The sequence below is a fragment of the Perissodus microlepis genome, chromosome 15 (genome assembly GCF_051167445.1).
Source record: "Perissodus microlepis isolate ML-2025 ecotype Zambia chromosome 15, ASM5116744v1, whole genome shotgun sequence".
NCBI classification, from domain to species: domain Eukaryota; kingdom Metazoa; phylum Chordata; class Actinopteri; order Cichliformes; family Cichlidae; genus Perissodus; species Perissodus microlepis.
In genome coordinates this window covers 19,413,837-19,436,780 of record NC_140475.1, presented here as the reverse complement: position 1 = coordinate 19,436,780, position 22,944 = coordinate 19,413,837, and the positions used below count along the sequence as shown (strand labels likewise).

At 39.1% G+C, this 22,944-nt stretch overlaps 1 protein-coding gene across 1 annotated transcript in view; it reads right to left on the bottom strand.

Moving 5' to 3' along the window:
• Positions 1–22,944, bottom strand: part of man1a1 (mannosidase, alpha, class 1A, member 1) — a 169,974-nt gene that overhangs the window by 75,411 nt on the left and 71,619 nt on the right. Inside the window, exon 4 of the mRNA XM_084952760.1 lies at positions 21,302–21,382. Within this exon, the coding sequence (XP_084808886.1) occupies positions 21,302–21,382 (81 nt within the window). The remainder of the gene's footprint in view (positions 1–21,301; positions 21,383–22,944) is intronic.

The following is a 22,944-nucleotide window of genomic DNA, read 5'->3' as shown; positions in this document are numbered from 1 at the left end:
GAGAGTTAGCACAAAAAAGAACAAAACAGAGGTGCAAAAACATAATTAACCAAATAATAAAACTGAAAAATATAAGCAGCAAAATAAAAGCATGAAAACATAACAAAGACAAAAAATACAGGACAGACAGTGAATAAAAAAAATGACAGCATGATAACAGGTACCAGCACAGCCTGTGTGTTTGTTCTTCCTTGCAGTCTGTTAGGAGGCTGTAGAGCAGCGTGTTTGTACTGCACATGTAAGCAAATCCCCTCATTTGGTTGAGCTAACCACAGCTGCACATCTTCCTTTTCTCCTCTCTGTATACATACATACATATATGTATATGTATATGTATGTATATATATATATATATATATATATATATATATATATGTATATATATATATATATATATATATATATATATATATATATATATATATATATAGGTATACACACACACACATATATATATATATATATATATATATATATATATATATATATATATATATATATATATATATATATATATATATATGTGTGTGTGTGTGTGTGTGTGTGTGTGTATATATATATATACATATATATATATTTTATTTTTTTTGTTATAAATGGTGGAGGTTCAAATATTACTTGGCATGAATGATTTACAGAGACCAATGTGTCCTCCTGCTCGCAGTGTGTGAAGGCACAGGACAAAAGGGGAGCGAGGGGAAAATAAAGCATAGTGTGGTGTAGCAATTACACAGTCTGTCAAAGCACTGCAGGAGGAAAGGCTTGGTTCCTCTTCTGACACACTCTTCAAGAGTGTGTAGTTGTTAGGGAGCTACAAAGTCACGCCTCACAACTGGCTGAATTACATGTGTGCCGTCAGACACACAGACATACACAGTGCTGATAAAGGCTTTGGTAAGCTACAGGAAAGAGCGAAGACTCAGCCCATGGGTGACCCTGTTGACCAAACCAATTTCCCCCTTGTCAAGTAGTCTACTGCTGTGAGAGGCTGTGTGTGTGTGTTTCTGAAGCCGAATGGAGTTAAGAGTGTGTACTAATAAAGTACTTAGGGAACTAAGCCACAGGCTGATTCAAGGCTGATATAAGGTCCCCCCCAACACACACACGTTTGCATGTGTAACACAACATGGATTATCCTGTCGTAGTTTGTTGTCTGCTCAGCTTTCTAATCCTGTTACATCAGACTGTTAAATGAACTGCAGTCGTACCTGATTTTAAAGTCTGACGTCATTTCCCATTTCCGGGTCCAAATGCTCCTTAAGTTAAAAAAAAACCCTGAAGCGTCACTGAGAGTTCAAACCAGCCCAGATAAACAAATCTATCGGTGTGGCAATTCACCTTGGTTTTAAAATTAAAATAAGAGAAAAAGAGGATTTACAAGGTTTAGTTGAATTAGCTAGCAGTTAGCATGTGAGGATGATATACCGTCTTCTAACTAATTAACTAATAAAGCATTTAGCACTGATATAACTTTGGACATGAAGATGGAAACCAACAGCATTTGGAGGGTTAGTGAAGTTGGCCTAGTTATCTTTAAATTATCTATCCTATAAGTAAAAGGACACCAAAATAGACAAAACTTTAGCCAAGAAAACATGTAAGCAGATCCCATCCTGGACATGTGGCGAGTCATAATATTACGCTCCTGAGGGTTTGGATTACTTCCTGTGAAAACATTTTTTGTCCAAATTTAAATCTTAGTCGACCCTACAGTGATTTTTTTAAGTGTGATCTGTGGTGTACTCAGTGACCTTTTAAAAAGCTTACAGATGTACACGACACATGCATTGTGCTATAAAACAGTAGCGACTGCCAGCACTACCCCCTCCGCCTCCTAGTCGACACACCTACGCTATCAATTTCCCAGCAAAATCCCATGTTGCTTTGTTCTCAAGTTATGGCATTCACAAGATTTTCAGAAAACTTTGACCTTTGACCCTGAGATCAAGGTCAGTGAGATTCAAAGTCATGCGAGATTTTTAGTAGCTGCACTTATGGTATCAATTTGAAAATCCTCGTCGACTTCCTCCTCGAGTTATCGCATTTACAAATCTTTCAAAAAACTTGAGCTTGAGGTTGATGTCGCTGAGATTCGAACTTTTTTAGTAAATGCAGTGACGGTATCAACAGGAAGGTTCGACATTGCCTCGCTCTCGAATTATTCATAAACTGTCCATGCTGCCTGCCCGCCCAGCAGGGTGACAATACCTCATCAGCCTTTTACAGTTGGGGGGTAAAAATGAGAAGCTTTGGAAGATTTTTTTTCCATTCAAAAACAAGAGAAACTCTGAGTCATGTTAGACAATAGAGAGACAAAAGCCTCATAGAGATGCTTGGTCCTGGAAACATTTTTTAAATGATGTCGTTACCTAACATGGGGACAGACATTAGCACTGAGATTGGATACGAGTTCAGACATAGTTTTTACATCAATAAGAGCTTAACTACAATAGTGTTTAATGCACGTGAGGAATACACTTTGCAGGAGAGGAGGAAATGATTCCTGCAAAATGTGTCCCTTCATGCTAATCATCATACATACTTTTGTACATATATCCACATATCATTGTTCATGATATGTTTAGAATTGTTTCCACAAATGAATCAAAACAACTTCAGAGACCATTAAAGAATAAAAGCTATTAATACCAACCTATTTCTGAGAGAATAAGCTTTATCTCATGAGCAATAACAAGATGATAATATGATACCGTTAACCTTGTCCCAGATTTGGATTCATTTGTGATTCATTAATATCACAAGCATAGGGTGCATTTCTTACATCCTTCACTCCAAATCTGTAATAGGAGATAAATAGATGCTGCCAACGTACACACACACTTATCCTCACCGCTTTCTGTTCCAAAGATACAAATCTGCCAATTACTGCTTTAATACAACAGAAAGCAAGCCTTCAGTGAACAGCCTGTAAAATATCCTGAGCATGCAAGAGAGCAATGGAAACAGGGAAAAAATAGTTTCAAATAAACCAGGATTGGGGATTCAGTGCACACTAAAATAACCAAGGAATATACAAATATACCATTTTATTTATCCACGACAGATATTCTAAAATGTTGTCTTTTAATGACATGTGGATTTAAGGAGTTAACCTGACTCATCTTCATCAACATTTACCATCAGCCTCTCAAATCTTGCTGCTCTACTCCGTGAGCCATGGGAAACATGGACACTCAACTCTGCTACCTTGTTCATAGCATTATGATGTAATGATTAGAAGTGGAAACTCACTAAAAAATCAAAACCTAAAATGTAAAATGTATACATAAATGCCTCCACGCAGCTTTCCTCTATACTTCCAGTACCGATTCCCATTAAATTAAAAAACATTGTCGCACATGTCAACATAAGGCTGGAGACTGAAACCCCTGCAAAAATCATACATTTAATTTATGTTGGGCTTAGATTTACTGACAAAAAATATTATCTGCTTTGTCTCCAATTCATTTAAATATTGCTCCCTTATTGTCAGTGTATTTCATTTTACACTGCCTTATTTCACCCCTTTAAAGCATCAGCTTGAGTTACTTTTTCTTGCTGTTCGTGAACATTATTATGTTGCATAATTTTATGCGACTACCCTGTTAGCTTTTTATCCACTCCAATTTGTTACCACTTCACTGTGAAGCACTAACATCACCATGAACTACATTAATTTTAGCCTCCACATACAATATAAAAACCAGATCAGAGTGACGTGCTGAAAATCTTGCACCACTTAATTGCCAATCCTTTTTATAGCCTTCTGCTGATCAATTGTCTTATGGTGGGATGATAATCAATTTCATCACTTTCATGTATACTGCTGATTCACTTAAGTTGTTGGAAGCGTCACAACATGGTTCACCTTTAACACGTGTGATTTGACTTGTGTGGTTGCATTTTTAATTTAGCTCTTTTTAACCTTCCCATTAAAGATCACATAAGAATACAGCTTTACAGTGAAACCCTAAATATTTATGTTTTGCAGGACTTTGGTGCCTATTTTTTATAACTCATACATTATTAAACGTCAGTAGTGTTACAAACAGAATGAGCCGCAAACCCCTTTACTCCTTTAATCATAGCCAATGATTGTTTTTGATAACCATCAATTTGTGGTATTAATAGTGTTCCTGTTTCGCTCACTAAAGTACAGCCAATGAGAGAGACGACAGAAACGCACAACACTACCTTTGTTTCTGTGTTAGCTGACCTACTGAAGGCTTTTAGGCTATGGTGTGATTAGTGTGTCCTGACAAGTGGAAAACTGGTGTGGGCCACCAGACAGGGATGATGACTAAAACTGATAACTGGGTAGGTAGAGCTGGGATCACTCAATTTATCAGCTGGTGGGTCAACGGGAAGCTGAATCGCAACAAATTTGCTCATCAAACAGGCAATTTAATGGTGTACACATTTTCTGCTTTCCTTGTATAACTGAGCATCTTTAAGTTGTTTATAGTAAAACTATTTTTTACTCAGTGTGCATTTTTGTATTACACACACAGGCTGAGAGGGGGTCTGTAATTTAATCATCTCACATATTAACCACATACCACTCCCACCCACCTTCTGTTTGAGAGAGGCAGCCAATAAGAAGAAGGTAGGCTTTATATGAGGATAATAGGGAGGATAAATAAGGTTATTTTGACCTGTAAGTGAAGGCTCAGTAGAGTCCAAAATAAAACGTGGATTGAGCTGTAGCACCCCAAACCAGGTATAACAGATTCTTCAGCATCTGTTTTATTTTACCTGCATTGTTAGACGTTTTACTCATGTCCAACAATGATCCTACATTTGCACCTTTTTCTCACTTGCCCATTGCTGTTAAACGCACACTAACAAAGAGCAAAGTGACTTGCTGAAAACGATGTGTATACTACTGTTGACATGCTCCCTTATAAGTACACCACACTCCAGATAAATTGGCAATAAATTCAAAGGTAAGTGGTTCAAATTGATCTAAAAATAACATTGTTGCCGGTTACTACGGCAGTCATTTCCAAGTGTTGTAATGTGCACGTTCAATGATACAACCATAAAAACTCAATCTAAAACAAATTACCTGTAAACTTCCTATGATTACTGGTTAAATTGTCTACCTAACATTACATGATAAAAATGGTTTGGTTGGTACAACTACAGAGTTGAAAACATCTAAAAAAAACAAAAAAAAAAACAGCAGCGGTAAATGTTAGGTGGGTGTTTGACAGGTAAACCTTTAACACTCTGGCCTCATGATTCACAGGTTTGCAAATAACAACAATAATTAAAGAGATTAATCTGACTGAGAAAAAGAACAAGTCAACTAGGATTACTTGTGAAATGGACACAAAATAGTGTATCACGCTAGTTTGACACCTCTCCTTCCCTTTCTCTGTCCTCAATCCTTCTCTCTCCAACTGTAGCCCTGCTCTCTTTCCTCAGCGCAGATTAGACCGGTCTAAAAAGAGATTAACATAGATATCCAGAAGAATATCCATTCTCTACGCTTGGTGAATAACCTTTACTCGGCTGTGTATGTGTGTGAATGTGTGTAGATATGTAAGGGGCTTTACTTGGGAGGAAAGCAGAGATGGCCAAAAGGGGAAAGGGATGAGGGGGGAGCTGTTTTTCTCTTTCCGTCCCCTCCAGCAAAGCCAATTTTCTCAGTGAGTGAAATGGATTTCCTGAGGACAGAAGATAGAAGCTGTCTGCCAGCTCCGCCCAACACAATGCATTACCCTGTGTGTGTGTGTGTGTGTGTGTGTGTGTGTGTGTGTGTGTGTGTGTGTGTGTGTGTGTGTGTGTGTGTGTGTGTGTGTGTGTGTGTTGTAGATGTCTCACCTGTCAGTGGTCAATAGCGCTGTGTGCTGACCTGCAGAGCGAGAGGTCAGAGATGGGATTACACCCTGGGTGGCTTTGTGTCAATGAGCTTGTCCCTGCCTGCTTCTGTGTGTATCAGAGTCAAGTAGTGATCATAGGTCTACATCTTTCTTTATATACTGCACGTGTGCCCATCAAAATAACGAATTGGCTGTAAATGTCACAGACTGCCATCTTTTGGAGGGAGTTATTGGACAAAATATTCTCTCTTGTCATATCAGATGGTTTGAGAGATGATTTCAAAACCAATTCAACCACCTGAGAAGTACCTCTGATGGAGCAGAGCAGCACCACGAGGCTAATTCTCTCTGGGATTGGACACACACAAGATCATTTTCAAAACTGAACAACAATTATCTTCTATTTATTGACATTCAAAGGCTGATCAGTGCGGTGTGTCAAACTAATGCACTACCTGTGGTCCCCCACTGTTTGTGTGGAGTCGGCTGGTTTTTGGCTACACAAAAAGGGGAGTTGTGGGAATTCAACCAGTGTTGATGTTATGGGGATGCACTTGAGTTCAGCAGGATGATGATAGGGGTTCTCATTGTTTTTAACAGTTACAGCATACTACAAAAGAAGTTTTGTGTTTGTTGTGACCTCTGTCACCTGCAGAGCAACAGGTAAGCTAAAGGACCAACAGCAGGATGAATACAAACAACAGTGGCTGGTTGTTGTGTGCACGGCTACAACAAGCTCTGCAGAGCCCCTGCTGACACAGTCAGGACAAATTTTGGTTACGTCCATCAGCCAGTCTGCTCCATTTTACATTTTTCTTCACATGAGGAGTTTGAACTAAACGTTGCTTACAAAATAACCATCATAGTTGTTGTAATGATATCTGGAGAGATTGCAGTAGACCGGCAGAGAACTGGGAAAATGGCTTATGGGCTAAAATAATAAAAAAGAATTTAAGTTCAACTGGTTTAACCTGGCACTCTCTAAAAATCTATACAGTTTGTTAGGAATCTTTGAATATACTGAAACCTCTCAGGCTCATAAGCTGCAGTTCTTAGAAAATACTCCAGCAGTCAGGGTTTTAATGGCTTGTGTAGCTGGTGAGCTTTACAAATAGGTGTTACTGTATTAACAACAAAACCTATTCAGATTCACATAATCCAGTCATATGATGTCTTACAACTTTAAAATGAACCCTCAATACCCAACACGGTCTGAACATGGGGATGAAAACACTTACACAAAATAGTTTTTAATAAACCGAATCAAACTTCCTCAGTGCCTACGAATCTCTTTATATTTACATTTTTTAAAAAATGAATAAATAAATAAAAAACAGACAAATGCAGATATAAAACGGGGTGCTTTTTTGCATGGATCCATTTAGACAAGAGCCCTACACTTTCACATTCATAGCAATTACACAAGGTTTCACCATTTATTGGATGCTTTTAAGTCTAGGTACAGTGCCCTACTGTGCCATGCCTGCCAGTATTTTTAGAATCGCAGGTCCCAATGGAAATCAAACCTGAACCTTGACTGTTTAAGAGCCTTACTGAACACACAACAAAAATAAAACACTGATTGAATGAAATGTGAAATAAAATGATATCCAGCCAGCTTTCTATCTCTCTCTTCCTTCTGTTTTGTGGCAGCACAATGAAGTGAGATGAGGTAAATGGAAAGCTGTGGTAGTGAGTGTGTGTGTTTGTGTGTCACGCTCGATGGGAGTCTGATGGGAAGTCACAGTATCAGGAGGCGGTCTATCAGTGTGGATTGCTTTGGCTTTGTTACGTGTGTGTGTGTGTGTGTGTGTGTGTGTGTGTGTGTGCGTGTGTGTGTGTGTGTGTGTGTGTGTGAGTGCGCGCATGTGTGCTCCTGTCTGTAGGTATCCACGTTGCTTCCAGTTCAATCCATAAATTGAGTTTTTCTCCGCCGTCTATGTTCGATCACTGCATTTGGCTTCATCTTCTGTCTGATTCATTTTTTAATTTTTTTTTTAATCAAAGGCTTTAAGTAGGTTAAACAATCCGATATGACCTTAAAGGGGACCTACTGTGATTTTCCATATTTACTGATATGTACTGTATATTCTATTACCAAGGACTGGTGTTTTTTTTGTACATCTAAAGTCACTGTAAACCACACACACACATTCATGCAGCATCATTCTCTTTGCCTCATACAGTGATGGATGCATTGTGATGATTGGGCTGGTTATGGGTCAGGTGGTAGAGCAGGTCATCTACCAATCAGAAGGCCCGTGGATTAATCCTTAGCTCCTCCTGTCCATGTGGCAAAGTATCCATGGGCAAGACTGCCCCTGATACACTAGACTCCGAACTTTAGATAAAATGACTTAGGTATAGATAAAAGCACCATAAACTTATCATATAAGCTGCTTGTTTCAAACAGAGGATAAAGACTGAGGCAGCACAAAGGCTCAGTATAAGACAAATAAGGATTATTTTGATCTGTGGATTGTATAAAGCTAATCTAATGGGTTCCAAGAATAAAAATATGGAGCTGGAAATCAGCAGACATGTTATAGGTCAGGAAAAACCAAGTGAACACAGAGGTTTTTTTGACTGCTGTACTTCCTGAATAACTAGATTAAAATAAAAAACAACAAACAAAAACAAAACAGCCTGTTATCTGCAGCTTCCCGTCTCATTCCTGGTCCCAAACAATCATCCTTCTTCTATTTTCTCACGCCAGCCAGCCACCTATCGTAACTATATTTGCTCTTCTTCTTCTTCGGATGTATTTTTCATTGTCTGAGCGTCTGGCTAACAGCGGGAGCACATTCTTTTTATCTCCACACCTTCACCTTCTCATTTGTTGTTTTTAACACAGGACCTCTGTTTGGACATGACTCTCTCTCCATCCAACAACCAGAAAAGTAGATTTGCCGCAGCTGAGCACATCCTCATTGGTACTAATTGAGGGAAATGACTGGACACATATCAGTTGATTACATTATATATTATAAGGGAACATTACAATTTAAAGAAATGCCAGAGGAAGTCTGGAGTTAAAGACCCAAGAAGGTGGAGTGTATGAGCAAACTCTGATAACGTTTTGATTTTAATATGTCAATGAAAAACTTGTACTGCTTAGCCATGCACTAACCTAAACCCCAGATTAAAAAAGAACCCTAATTTCATTTGTTATTATTAACCCAGGGATGTCATTAAATGCTGGATTATGAGTCATGCTTCAACAATACAGCCTTGAATGAACATTTTAAGATTGCTGATGGCAGACATCTAGTTTAATTCTGCTTATGCAATAAACATTCAATTGCTTTGTTGCCCACCACGAGTCAGACTTTGGGATAAACTATCTGCTATTACAAGTCACATGAGTGTTCCAAGCCCAGGGCTAATAAGGGCTAGCACAGAGGTAAGCATAGTAATTACAGCTGTTTTTATTTGCTTCTGTTCTTTATTTGCTGGGCTAACATCTGTGAAGAAGCCGCTTGGAAGATGTTTTTTTTTTTTTTAAGAAAATTTGAAAAAAAAAAAAAAAAAATGAAAGAAGCCACAAAAATCGTTTTTTTTCCTTTTTTTTTTTTTTTAAGGAAGTAGCTGTTCAAATTACCGCCTTGTCAGCCATATGTCCGAATAACATAAAAAAAAGTGCACATCCAGACTTCCTGCTGTTTCTCAACTTTAGCTTAGGGACTGCCGACTCCTCTTTGAGCCTCTTTCAGTGTGCCTCCTCGTTTCTCTGCCTTGATCTTGCCTCGTTTCTATTTTCTGTGTAATGCTGCATTCATGTCATATTAGAACGACTGACTGTCAGCTACTGGCTGGGAGAAATGTTATTATAAGCAAAACAGCACTTATATATGGAAGCCCGTTTCCGCCACTAAATAAAAACAAAAAAGCTAGTAACCATTACTCGAAATTTCGACTTATTAACTCGAAATTTCAACTTATTAACTCGAAATTTCGAGAAAAGTAACTCGAAATTTCGAGAAATATAACTCAAAATTTCGAGTTACTTTTCTCAAAATTTCGAGTTAGCTCTGCCAATCAAAAATATACGTGAATGAGGTCGCTTTCTTGTTACCCGGAAGCATATGGCGCAGAGGAACGCACTCTCAAAAACGGATCCCAACAAATTGGCGCTTTCGCGAGTACGTTTGCTGATACTGGATGTAATACCGGTAGCTTAGCTGTAGCATTTGTAGCTGAGGGCTTCAGCTTCTGGGTAACAAGGAAATGACATCATTCACGTAGATTACTGATTGGCAGCGCTAACTTGAAATTTCGAGTTACTTTTCTCAAAATTTTGAGTTAATAAATCGAAATTTCGAGTTAATATGTCGAAATTTCGAGAAAGTAACTCGAAATTTCGAGAAAATAACTCGGAATTTTGAGAAAATGACTCGGAATTTTGAGTTATGGATCCTTTTTTTTTTTTTTTTAGTGGCGGAAACGGGCTTCCATACTTATAGGCTCTTGTACTTGTCATCATGAGGCGCAGTGTTTAAATGCAGGAAGTGAACATGCCTGTTCTCTGTTGAGGCAGTCCACATTTCTTCATATTGACTTAACATATTATTAAGGATAAACATTGTGTGTATTTCTATGTAGTCCTGCAAGAATTATAAGATAAAGATTAATCCTGACTTGTGTAACCCTGGATTCTACCTAAATAACAGAGATAGAAAAGTGACAAACCAAACAAATTATGTTAAGCAATAACCTGGTAATAGTGATTTTGTAACTGATTTCACAGTCTGCATGAGAGTAATGCTAGTATTATTTATGACTCTGAAATATGGGCAAGGCTTACTGAAAATTATCAATGAAAGCGCCAAGGAGCCTGATTTCAGCTCACTCACAGGCTATTTCAAGCAGCTTTAACTGTTTGATTGGATCACAAAGGCTGAGTATCAGAGTGAAAGACTGGAGATTAGAGTGTTGCTAAAATTTGTGAATATACTTGGGGAAAACTTATCTTAATGGAGACCTATAATTTAGTTGAAGGAATTGGCAAAGGCGTTTTGTGCAATCCCAAGCCAGGCCGCCCAGCTTCTTGTGCCATCGGATCAATCAGTGACAATAAAACCTTTCAGGAAATGAATCAAGGCCTGGCAAGAGGAACCCAATGTTCAGCTAATTTCTGTTGTTCAATGCCATTGAGATCCATGAAACAATCAAGTGCTTTCAATAATACAGGGGGGAGGCCAGACAGCTAATGCTTCTCCAGACAAATGGCTAAGTTATAAGAAAGCAGCACTAAGTAGAACCCTGTCACAAATACCCACTCATATATCTCATAATTGAGATTAAGATCATCTGGGTGAGAAGCTTTTAAGAAGTTAGAAGTGTTTATTTTTGACAGGATGTTATCTAAAACTGTTCCTTTTCCTATGAGAACACAACAGCAGTGTCTAGTTGAGATGCTTTTACACAGCTGGAAATACTCAGTTAGGTTTAGGGCAGAGCGAGGCCCGAGTACAGACACAGGATGACAACGCACTCAATGCTTTGCAAGTTTGCCCAACGCACCGAAGAGCTCTGATTTGAGACCGGAAGGAGACACAAATCCCTTTGGGGTCGACCATCCAGTACCACAGTGTGCCGCCTGGTGTGTGAATAAGGAAGCAGCTGAAAGAAGCATTATTCTCACATGGGTACGATTAACAGTGTAGCTTCCACACTATTCCAACACTTGTAGCCGATTGACGTAACTTTTGTTATTAGACCAAGAGAGAGGCTCCATGTGGACATATGCAAAGACAATACCCTATAATGCTCCAACTATGTATGCCCCTTTCTGTCAGACTGAAACAACTAAAACAGGAGAGACTATTCACCTGTTTCTGTAGATGTCCAACCATGTATAATCCCTACTTTAAGGGATGTCCACACAGGAAGTGACAAGCGGCAACATGGAGACCAGAGACCTTTAGCAATATCGAATGAAAAGCCTGCTGGTGGAAGAGCAAAGGGGCTTCTCTTGACTTCTCTTAACTTCAGAGGCAAGCAACTGAAGCAACCACCAATACCTGCACACTATGACCACGATGCTTCCCTTTTTTGATACCTTGAAATGATAATACAGCAACACTAAATCGTCTAGTCAACTACACATACCCCCTTTTTTAACCATTACTATGGCCCTATTTCCTAACACCACCTATACTGTCAATGTCAGGATAGTTTGGTCCCATTCTGCACCATTACATTTGAATATCACGTGAGTGTGGATGCTCTGTCTTCTACAAGCAAAGCTGCAAAGACAACAGGATCATTTTTTTACATTACTTTTAGATAAATATGATTATTTTTGGCATCTGTCTTTAAAAGAGGTACATGACGCACCCGAGAGTTGAGTGTCTAGGCTTGTTATCATGTGACAGGATTCTTCAGTTTAATCTGTGTTGGTTTAAGGGATGAGGTAAGCAGCTGGGACACTCATCCCTGCAATCATCAGATTACTCTGTCAGACACAACTAAAGGAGATCGGGATTAGTTTTCATCATAATCAGGATTCATCACTTCAATTCATTCTAATCACTGTGGAATAAAGGTTTGAAGAGGATGAAAATCTCTTCTTACAATGAATAATGCAAAATGTAATTAGATTTTCACAGTGAGGACGTGTTAATTCTTCCAGTGCTGTAATTTAAATTTTACACATTACAATTCAAAATTCCTCTCTTTGCTTTTATTGTGTGGATGAAGCTGGGACACAGCACCTGCTGCCTGATTTTCTATTTTGTATTATTTCAAACTTTTTCCATCACTGCTTTCAGTTTCGTTCCTCCATCCATCATCACCTCTTTCCACACTTCTTTCAGGTCTCCCACAGACAATATCTTCCTTCATGCACTGCTTCCTTCTTCCTGTTCTCTCACTCTCTCAGCTTACCTGCTCACATTTCTTACTCAGTCTGTCCTTTCTTTGTCTTTCCCCCACGTTAAGCACTTAGCTTTGATTATGAAGATGACTGGAAGCCGCACACTTTGCACACCTTTCTATACTTTGTTTACTTTGTTTTTTTCCCCCTTTCGTCAGTAGATGAAGTCACATCCTAACATCTGTATGCAGGCAGAGACGTTAAAAGCTTGCCAGTAGGGTGCAGTACCGGGTGTACTTTTCTGATCAGATTTTCATCAAAGAGTCAGTCTTTCTGAGTCAGAGCCAAAGACACAGAGTCTCTCTGCTCCACTATCTGCTCCTTCTGGCCATCTTTAGCACTTTTTACCACTCTCTCCTGGTTTATCACACTCGTCAAGACAACAATCTCACCACTGTCCCAAAATTTAGGCTGTAAGCAGAATTGCAAAATGCATTTCAGTTCAGATTGTTTTCAAGAAGGATGGTGTCGAGACTGGCGAAGACTCCAAAATGGATAAAAGCTGTTGAATGCTCCTAAAACATGACACCTGACTTTAACTTACACTTCATTTATTTTCATCTTCTAAACTTTCAAAAACTGGTTTTCACATCCAAGCTCAATCACCAACAGGCCTTAGATTTAAACTTTTAATTGTTTTCAGCAGCTACAATTTAAAAAAAAAAGATTCCTATTTAAGGCTTTTTGATATAAAAGATATTTCAACATTTAAAGTGACCTTTCGAGTGTTCTTGGCTCTTCAGCCTTAACACCCAATGAACATCTCAACATGAAAACATCTTAAGATCTCCAGGTGTAGGCCTTTGCAAGGTTGTTTTTTATTAATTTCATGTTATTTAATTTTTTTGAGTATTGAGTTAATTTTATTCAAGTTCTTCTTTTGTCACGGAGCCTTGAAAAGCAAAAAGAAGAAAAAAGGTTTTACAGCATGCTGGCCAGTGCTGGACACTCCACATGAATGCAGCAAAACCCTGCCAATTATCAGACACCCTACAGCTCACCTGGTGGAATTTACACCACATGCGCAGAGGCTGTGCAGCCTGGGTTCAGTTTTGCAGGCCATGTCCTGCTTGTCACCTCCCGGCGCTTTCTTCTTTACTTTCCTGTCATCTAGCTGTAACCATCTAATAAAGGCACTCTCAAAATCTTTCCTAAAAAATGAAAATACAGATTTCTGTACATGTGCAGGTGTACAGCAGCTGCTGCAGTATTTCAGTCACTAACAGGAGCAAAGTTCCTGCCAGAGCTCCACTTTGAAGAAGATTTACACATTATCCCTTGGAGAATCTGTTCCATGTATTTTCAATAGAGACGGGTCAATAATTCTGCTGCTTGGGAGGTGGAGGACAGGATATTCTTTATTGCAGTGGTGAGTTCTAATTAGCAAAGGTTAGCCAGCTATCTAAGATCACTCATTAGTTTCAGGGTCATTAGAACTTTTTTATTAACTTAAACTTCACTTCATGGCACAACAATACTCTTGAGATTAAAAATCTCATTTGCAAGAGTCCAGAGGTCATAAGATCAAGACTGAGAAGTGAAAAACTTCAAAAGCTCGATCCATTTAAAATTCTCACCAGTGTCAGTTTAGATGACCCAACAACTGACAATCTGAGTTGCTGTGGAGAAGGGATTTCTGCAACCGGTCAACAGGACTTGTTTGAAAAGGGTTGAAGAAGCATGTCCACATGCAGTCCTATACTGTAAGAAGTTTAGTGGCTTGATCTGAACTGCATCTGAATTAAAAACTGGTAAAAATACTTGAAAGGCAGCAGAAGAAAGGTGTGACATTATGTAAAAAGTCTGAATATACACTCTAGTCTTCAAACAAGACCACTGTATTTTATTTGTACATGTATTAAAGCAACCACTAGGTTGTCAGTACCAGTGTTGGTCAAGTTACTTGAAAAAAGTAATCAGTAACTAATTACTGATTACTTCCCAAAAAAGTAATCCTGTTACTTTACTGATTACTTATTTTCCAAAGTAATTAGTTACTTAGTTACTTTTTAAAACATGATTTATCCGCTAAATAGGTAATAAAACAATAGATCTTTCAGCCCAATTCTACTTTTTCTGCATAATCCATCATATAAAATGTAATCAAATGAAAAGGTCTCTTTGTAAAACTTATTTTATTAGTTTTAACCTTTTAACTTTATGTATCAAGCAAACATTAAATTATATGCACCATTCTCTGACTGGAAGAAATTTGTTTAACATTTAAACCCATTTTCTGCACATTCCAGCATATAAAATAAAATAGTTTTTTGTGTTTACACTCACTCTTTCAAATAGATGCACGTAAAACACAGCAGAAAATAAATAACATCAAAGACTCAGCAGTCCTGTTGCTCTATTTTCACCTGTATAGCAGGAGTGGGGCAGGCACGTTTAGGGGTTTTTTTGCTGTAAAAAGAAGTTTTCTTCCCACGCAGTGAACAGCGGACGCTAATGTTTTTGTCACTTTTTACGGAATCAAACTCAAAGCAAGGTCAGTACTTCCACGCTTTAAACGCTGCACGCTTGTACTCTCTCCCGCACTCGTTATATTATCCATTGTTGATCTGCACACAGCTGTTGCCACGAACGTCGCACTCGCTTACATCATTGTCATGAGACACTCTCGCACAAAAATCACGGTTTTAGTAATTCAGTGTGCTTACGGTAATCTAACATTAATCTAATTACCTATTTTGCAATTGTAATCCCTTACTTTACTCATTACTCGAAAAAAGTAATCGGATTATGCGTTACTGCCCATCTCTGGTCACTACACTCTATAGCATTTTTTTAATACTAATACATTAAAATACCAATAAAATGCCTCACACAGAACTGCACTGGTCAGAGCGAACACTTTGGTGCATTTAACGGAGGTTTTGTTTAATTGAAAGGATCATTTCTGAATATGCTGAGTGGGCTGTTGACAAAGTCTCCTATCTCTAATGAATTCATTTTCAATTCAGACGACAACACTAGAAAATGCAGACAAAGTCAAGAGGCGGAATGCTTTGTAAGGTCATGATCTTATCTACAGTATTATTTTCTGTATTCACCTGGCTGCCTCTCGCTTTAAAAAGTATCTTCTTTGGCTACTCTAAATTGGAAGTTACATAATGTCTATCAAGTGTTCAGTTGTTATAAAAATATCTCTCCACATAATGTACCTGGATGTGGGTAGTGGGAGTTTAAGCCTGTCGGTGAGAAAAACTGGACTCGTCTAGAAAACCTCGCTAGGTGAAAATGAAGAATTAAAGGTCTGTAATCCTACCAACTGTGAAAATGAAAAACACAAATTCTTCTGTCTTCTGCTTTAAACTTCACCTGTAAGACAATATAGATGTTTGTTTACTTTGGGATGGAATTTAACTTTAACTTGTTTGTAGCAGGGAGCACATCTTTTTTCTATTAGATTTGCACCCTTGCTAGTACTGTGTTTGACCCTCTTTGCCCTAAGAACTGCTTTATAGACTCAATAAGGTTTTGAAAACATTCCTCCGAGATTTAGGTCCATGTTGACAGGGCGGGTGCTCTATGCGATTTGACTGTGACAGTCATTTGAGTACAGTGAACTCATTGTCATGCCAGAAACCAGTTTGAGATGATCAATCGATGATCAAAAGATGAAATCAGATTTTTCCAATCGTCTATTGTCCAGTTTTAGTGAGTCTATGTGAACTGTAGCCTGAGTTTCTTGTTCTTAGCTAACAGGAGGGGCACCAGTCATGGTCTTCTGCTTCAAGGTCCGATGTGTTGAGCATCCAGAGATGCTCTTCTGTATACTTTGGTTGCCATGAGTGATTGTTTGAGTTAAAGTTTGAGACAGTCTAGAGTGTCTTGTTTCTGACTGTTTCTGAACCCCGGAGATAGTTGTGCAGGAAAATCCCAGCAGATCAGCAGTTTCTGACATCCATGCTACATTCAAAATCACTCACGTGAACTTCCTTTCCATTTGAACTTCACCAAGACATCTTAACCATGTTGCCATGACTAAATGAAGTTGCTGCTAGATGCCTGATTAGACATTTACATTTATGAGCAATTGAACATGTTTACTTGAAGCATAAGCCTGCAAAGCAGTTTTACCCAGCAGTTTTGCAACCATACACCGACGGTCATTTAGAGCATCACCACTACCCACATTCAGTCATCTTCACTATCACACGCTTTCAGTCCTCCGAGGCTTCCTGTTGTCCATCTATCCATGAGAGAACCCTGACCTTCAGGTGAATGAATGGGACCTTGTGTAGCAGCAATGAAATAGAAGAGGATGGTGAACTGAGCGACACTCATAAAAGAAATGGATCTAAGAGTGATGGTGAGTGAGAAAGATGGGGGTCAGTTGTCAATTCACTGTCTCGCTCATGTTGAGAGGATAGTCAGTTCAGATGATACCAAAAGCTTCTAATTTTCTCATTATTATGGCTGCCAATAAAGATTAATACAGGAAGCTTGCTATCAGCTTTCAAAACATTAAAAAAAAAAATTTTTTTTTTTTGGGGGGGGGGGGGGTTAGTTTTTTTTTAATGCCTTCAAACATTTTCTACCTCACACACTGATACTCTGATGGCTGAATCGGGGCAATTTTAGAGTTCAGTTACTGGCCAAAGCACATTTTACATGCAGACCAGAGCAGCTGGGGATCAAACCTCTGACCTTGTGCTCTACCTCTTGAACCACAGCCACACTGTAGCCAAATCCACCACAGACAAATAGCGTGTGGGGAAAAATGTACTGACGGCCGCCAGCGCTACCCCTGACCCTTCTAGTAGTTGCACCTATAATATATATTTGAAAATCAAAGCTTACTTCCTTCTTGAGTTAATAAAACTTGACCTCTGACCTTGACCTTGAGGCCAAGGTCACCAAGGTTCAACCTCATTTGAGATTTTTTATAGATACACTTATGGTATCCATTTGAAAATCCTTGGACACATATTTATCAAGTTTTTGTGTCCACAAATTTTAGTGTCCACTCTGTCCACCCACCCACCCGGTGTGGTGACGACAATACCCAATCACCTTTTTATGACTAAGGGATAATAAAAAAAAAAAGAAAAACAACAACAAAAAAAGAAAAAATGACTCTCATATGGTTATTCAAAAGCTTTACTATGGTGACACACACATAGGCTCACACTGTCATTAGTATTATACTGCCCACTTTGTTATCAGCTTTAGGACTCAAAGTAGGAAAGATTAAACTATTGTCTTCTTACAACGTAACCACTTTGCACTCTTTAAGTAGCGCTCGCTGTTCTTATTAATTTTACTGTTTAGTTTTATGACATGATCCATACATCTAACACTTGACAAGTAAGAAAAAATATTCCTCCAGATTTGCTGTGTGTGGTGAAGCATGGAAATGCTCACTGAACTTGGAAATGGGTTTTGCTCTCCAGTCTGACTTCTGCCCACACCGCCTCCCTCTGCTAATAAAGAAGCGCTTAGCCTCACAAGCCTCGTTCATTCACTGCCGAGATGAAGATGTAGATTAAGGTGTATACCTGCATGTAAAGAACTGATTACTGCTGAAGTGTCAGCGGTAATGAAGAAGCCACTTAAAGGAAAAACCCACTTGGTGACATCAGTCTAAAAAGCAGAAATCAACTGTGACGATCTTTGGGGTATGGGCTATACTTATGCTGGTATCAGGTTTTTAGGGTTGTAATGATGTGCAGAATTATCTGTTCTTTAGTGGGGCTTCATCATTCATTTAGAGACTGAATGTCATAAGCTGAAGAGACGAAGGAGATATGGCATCAAGAAAAAACTGAGTTTAAGACACCACTTCTGCATCGGCAGAGTAGCGCAATACCCTGCAGGTGTCATTTTCACAGCCTCTTGTCACTGAGCAGATTTATACACATGCACACAAGCACAACAGGTCTGGCACTATGAGTAAAGTGAGAAGCCCTGAGGAATCTCCCTTCTCGCTTGTTTTTCTTGCATAAAACAAGGTTGCAGAAATAGTTTTTCAGCACTCAGACACTTCAGGACATATTCAATCTCTGAGGGTGGAAGGAACACCACCGCTCAGTTCCCTTTCAAGCAGAACGCTGACCCCAAGTGTCCTGAACTTTCACTCTTTTACTACAGAAGAAAGTAAAAATTGCTTCAGACCACATGACTGGGTGCATTTCAATGTAAACACCAGCACAGAGGAGGGAAATGAGTCTGCTGACATATGACAAAGGGATGGCTGTTTTAAACCTTATTTTTGTACAAGTGAGAAAAGTTTCCAGTCTGGCAACAAAAACAACTTGGTTAGATTTGGAAGTAGATCTCAGGGTTTGGGTTAAAACACACATTTTCAAGAAAAGTAACCTCACTGGCAGGATCTTTAACATCTTACAGAGCCCGTCTGGCAGAAAGCATCAAAGGCAAACTTGAACCAATTTTGTGCAGAGCCAAAACTTCATCTAAAAGAGGCCACAGCAACTTTTTCCCCCAAAAAGACTGTGAGACAAACTTAAATAAAGTAAGTGAAAGACAACTAACGACTAAATGAAAACATGGTTCAGGTGTCTGTGAAATATTACTTTAGAACATAAAAAAAACCCAACTGAACTGAGATTTAAATCAGCCTACATTTTCTGCCATCTGGCTGATATCCACTCCTGCAAAGGTCGCTAATGAACCTCACTGCATAGGAACAAAGTTAAATAGCAGCTCTTTAAAGTCATTCACAGAATTGTGTCAGGCTGAATAACTGCATAATGCTGCCTCTTACACCTTTCAGGCCACTGTAAACATGAGTGAGATAATCTGCTGGCCAATTTCGGCTTATATTTTGCTCACGTGTTCCTGAAGCAAGCCTTTCCACTCAGCAGCCATCTCTGAAATACTTCCAGGTAGGGTTGGGCCATATCATACCGTTCACGGTAATACCGGTATAATGTTGGGCAACGATAAGAAAATGAAATATCGCGATAGAATATGGGTAAAACGCGCCTGCGCAGTGCCTTTGTTTTCATACACACATGGCAGAAAAAGCATGGCAGCGACGGAGAATGATGAGGGCGAAAGCGGATCATTGAATGAAATGGATGAACCAGAACTGGTTTGTAAAAATGCTGCAACTTCAGTGGTGTGGAACTGGTTTAGCTTTCGTCCGTCAGATACACAACAAAGCACTATTTTTGGTAGAGCATGTTATCCCATGTATGAATTCTGGTTGTGTTTACTGACCTCGAAACGATTTTATGTGGTACACGGTGCTCGAAAATCTGTCAAATGTTTTAGTACGACTTTGCTAAGCTACAAACCCGCACCGCTTGAACTGTCAGCAAGGAATTTGCATTTGCACTGTTACATTTTTATATAACTTTAATGCACATAAAAAACAGCTGCTTGTTTAAGTGAAAATACATTGATGTTCTGTTTTGTTTTTTTGCACTAATAAAGTTGAGGAGTTGTAAAGTATTTTGTCTAGTGTCAATTATATCATCAGTTATATCGTCATTGCAAATTTTCAAATGTATATCGTGATAAATATTTTTAGTCATATCGCTCTGCTCTACTTCCAGGCAGTTATTTTGAAGCCGTTCGGTCACACTGACATAAAAACAGCAGTAAAATCTGGTTGGTTTTTATTAAAATTGCACTTCTACTACACTTGCACATAGTTTCACAACATTACAGCTTCATTAAGAGAAAGAAATTCAGAATGCAGACAGGATCTGTGCTTATCCAACCAGAACACTGAACAAATGCTGCGCTGATTTGCACTGTGGATTTAATATGCAAAGAAAAAGTAAAACAAAGTATGTTTATTAAACTATAAAGGGGAGATAGTCATGACTGCCACCACACAGCTGAAAGTAGTGTGAGGCTGTAATGTTCGCATGTGTCAGCATAACAACCAGATTGGTTGATATGTTTTCCCATTTTGTCTGTTGATGGCTCGCTGGAAGCAGATAGCCAACCATCATTAGCACTTCAGAATTCTCCCATAGATTTCTAATCATGATTTGCTGAATGCCACTGGTCTCCAGTAAAGTCCAGAAGGCTGTGGTAATGCAGAAGACTGACTGGTCACAAATTTTGGTGGTGTAAGCCACAAACCTAAAGTACCAGCATCAAAGTAAGGACATTAGGGGGTGACTCCAGAACTTAATTCAGGCCCTGGTCCCTGTAGTAGTTCCTCTAAAGGTTCTTTGTCTATAAGCAAATTCCCTGCTCAACTCTTTAATAATACAACAGCTTTCAGAACTGTTAATAGCGAAAAGGCGCTACAGAAGACAAGATCCAAGAACAACAACACAGAAGTTAATCTTCCACCCATAGGAAGGCTGGAAGCAAATCAATCAAACTAGATGACGGAGCAATGGTACTCAAACGAAGAACTTAAATTCACCCTGCCATATGGGAGACATCTAACTGCACCAGCTATTAAAGGGGATAATGCCAAAGATTTTGAGCACATGAAAACATTCATTCATTCAGTCTCCACTCTACCATCTGTTTCATCAGTGAGACTACAGGCTGAGATTCCCCAAAGACTCCCCGAAGTTTCATTCAGTGCAGAGGTGGCGGAAAAACAAATAAATAAATAAAAGCAAAACATAGGAAGGTTTATTTCTCTACTTACCTCTTTTCCAGACAAGTAGTAGGCGGACAGCAGACCTCCAACAAATCTGATGTTCACCTCAAAGACCGACACTTCTGCATTCTGCAGCAAAGACAAAAGAAAAGAAATATGAGACGAAATATAACTGCTAACTGCTCATGAATACACATTTCTTCTCCCAAAAACAGTGAGCTAAGAAAGCAGACAACTCAAAACTTGGCCTCAGGGAGGAGTAGACAGAGGTGAGCTTTTCACAGTCTAGACAGATATTTTCAGGCTGATGCTGTAAACAGCTGAATAAATTTGAATACCAGGTTTCTCCGTGCTGCTACGAATGACCGAGTAGCCAAATGAGTGTGTTAGAACTGAGCCAGGATGAATGAAAGAGAAAGTGGCTTATCCCACAAAGTGTTTGCATGAAAGCATCTGCTCAGGAGGCGTGCGAGTACGCCGCATGAGTAGGGTTGTGGAAATCTTGTGAGATCAGGTTCACTTGTGCAGGGAGGACATTCAGGAAACTTGCGCAGGACCACTTGGCAAGCACGATTGGCCAAGGACAAAAGAGGACTGTTACACCGGTTGACATATGTAATGATGCGATAACAAGGAGCATTTATACTGAAGCAAATCATGTGTGCTGCATGCTCCTTTCCATGCGTCACTCCTTGAATGCACAACATTAGGTATGTGGCAGGTTTTATAAAGGAGTTAAGGCATGTTAACTATTCGAGGCAAGCTCAGAAAAGGGAAGAACTCGGTTTCTCCAGATTGGGGGTGGGGTGGGGTGACTCTGGTAAGTGATCTCTGACAGACCAAGAAGAAGGAAATTCCCTCACTAAAAGTTTCTGAAGTTTTGAATAACTAGGGTTAGCCATGCTTTGTGTATGGCTAAGGATGGTACATTAAAGAAGGGATCTACCGAATGTTTTTAGTTGAGACCGAATTTTCCAAACCATCTGAAACATATTGTTCCCGGGCAGCAATCCAGAAACCCTCACAGTATGTTTACAGCTTGGTACAAAAATGTCTTTGATCTCTACAGGTAATTTCCCCATGACTGTTAAATGTCATCCAGTTGGGTAGTGGACACTCTGTCTGACAGGTGTGCTCAAATGTAGCCAACAGCCTGGAGCCACACCTCTCCTTTCTATTTTGGAGCATTTTAACAGGATTATCGGTCCAACATTATGGTCCCCTGTGGGCAGGCCATCCAAGATGTTGCTTTAGTGTTTAGTGAGCAAAACTGATATTAAAAAAAAAAGACACTTCCTGTAGTCTTTCAGGACCATTCTTCAGTTTGCTCTGGAAACAGAAAGATCATCAATCTGCCCATAGATCAACTTTGATTTTAATGTTATGTGTTTGGGGAATCTGCCAACTGTACTCAAAAACCCAGACAGACATTTAAAAACTGCAGCTGAGAAAGCAATGACTAAGGAATGGTTAACTGAAAACTTTCCAACAATCACTGGAATGGACAAAAATTGTTCAGGAGGTCCAAGACAGAACAACTGATCTCTCTGACACTAAAAACTACCCTATTCAGAAGATACTGGGGAAAACAGAAATCACATCTAATGGTAAAGTCTAAAAGTAATGGTGATATTTGTCTATTTTTATGAATATTATGCTTTTTTTCTGTTAAAGAATAATCAGCAAAACGC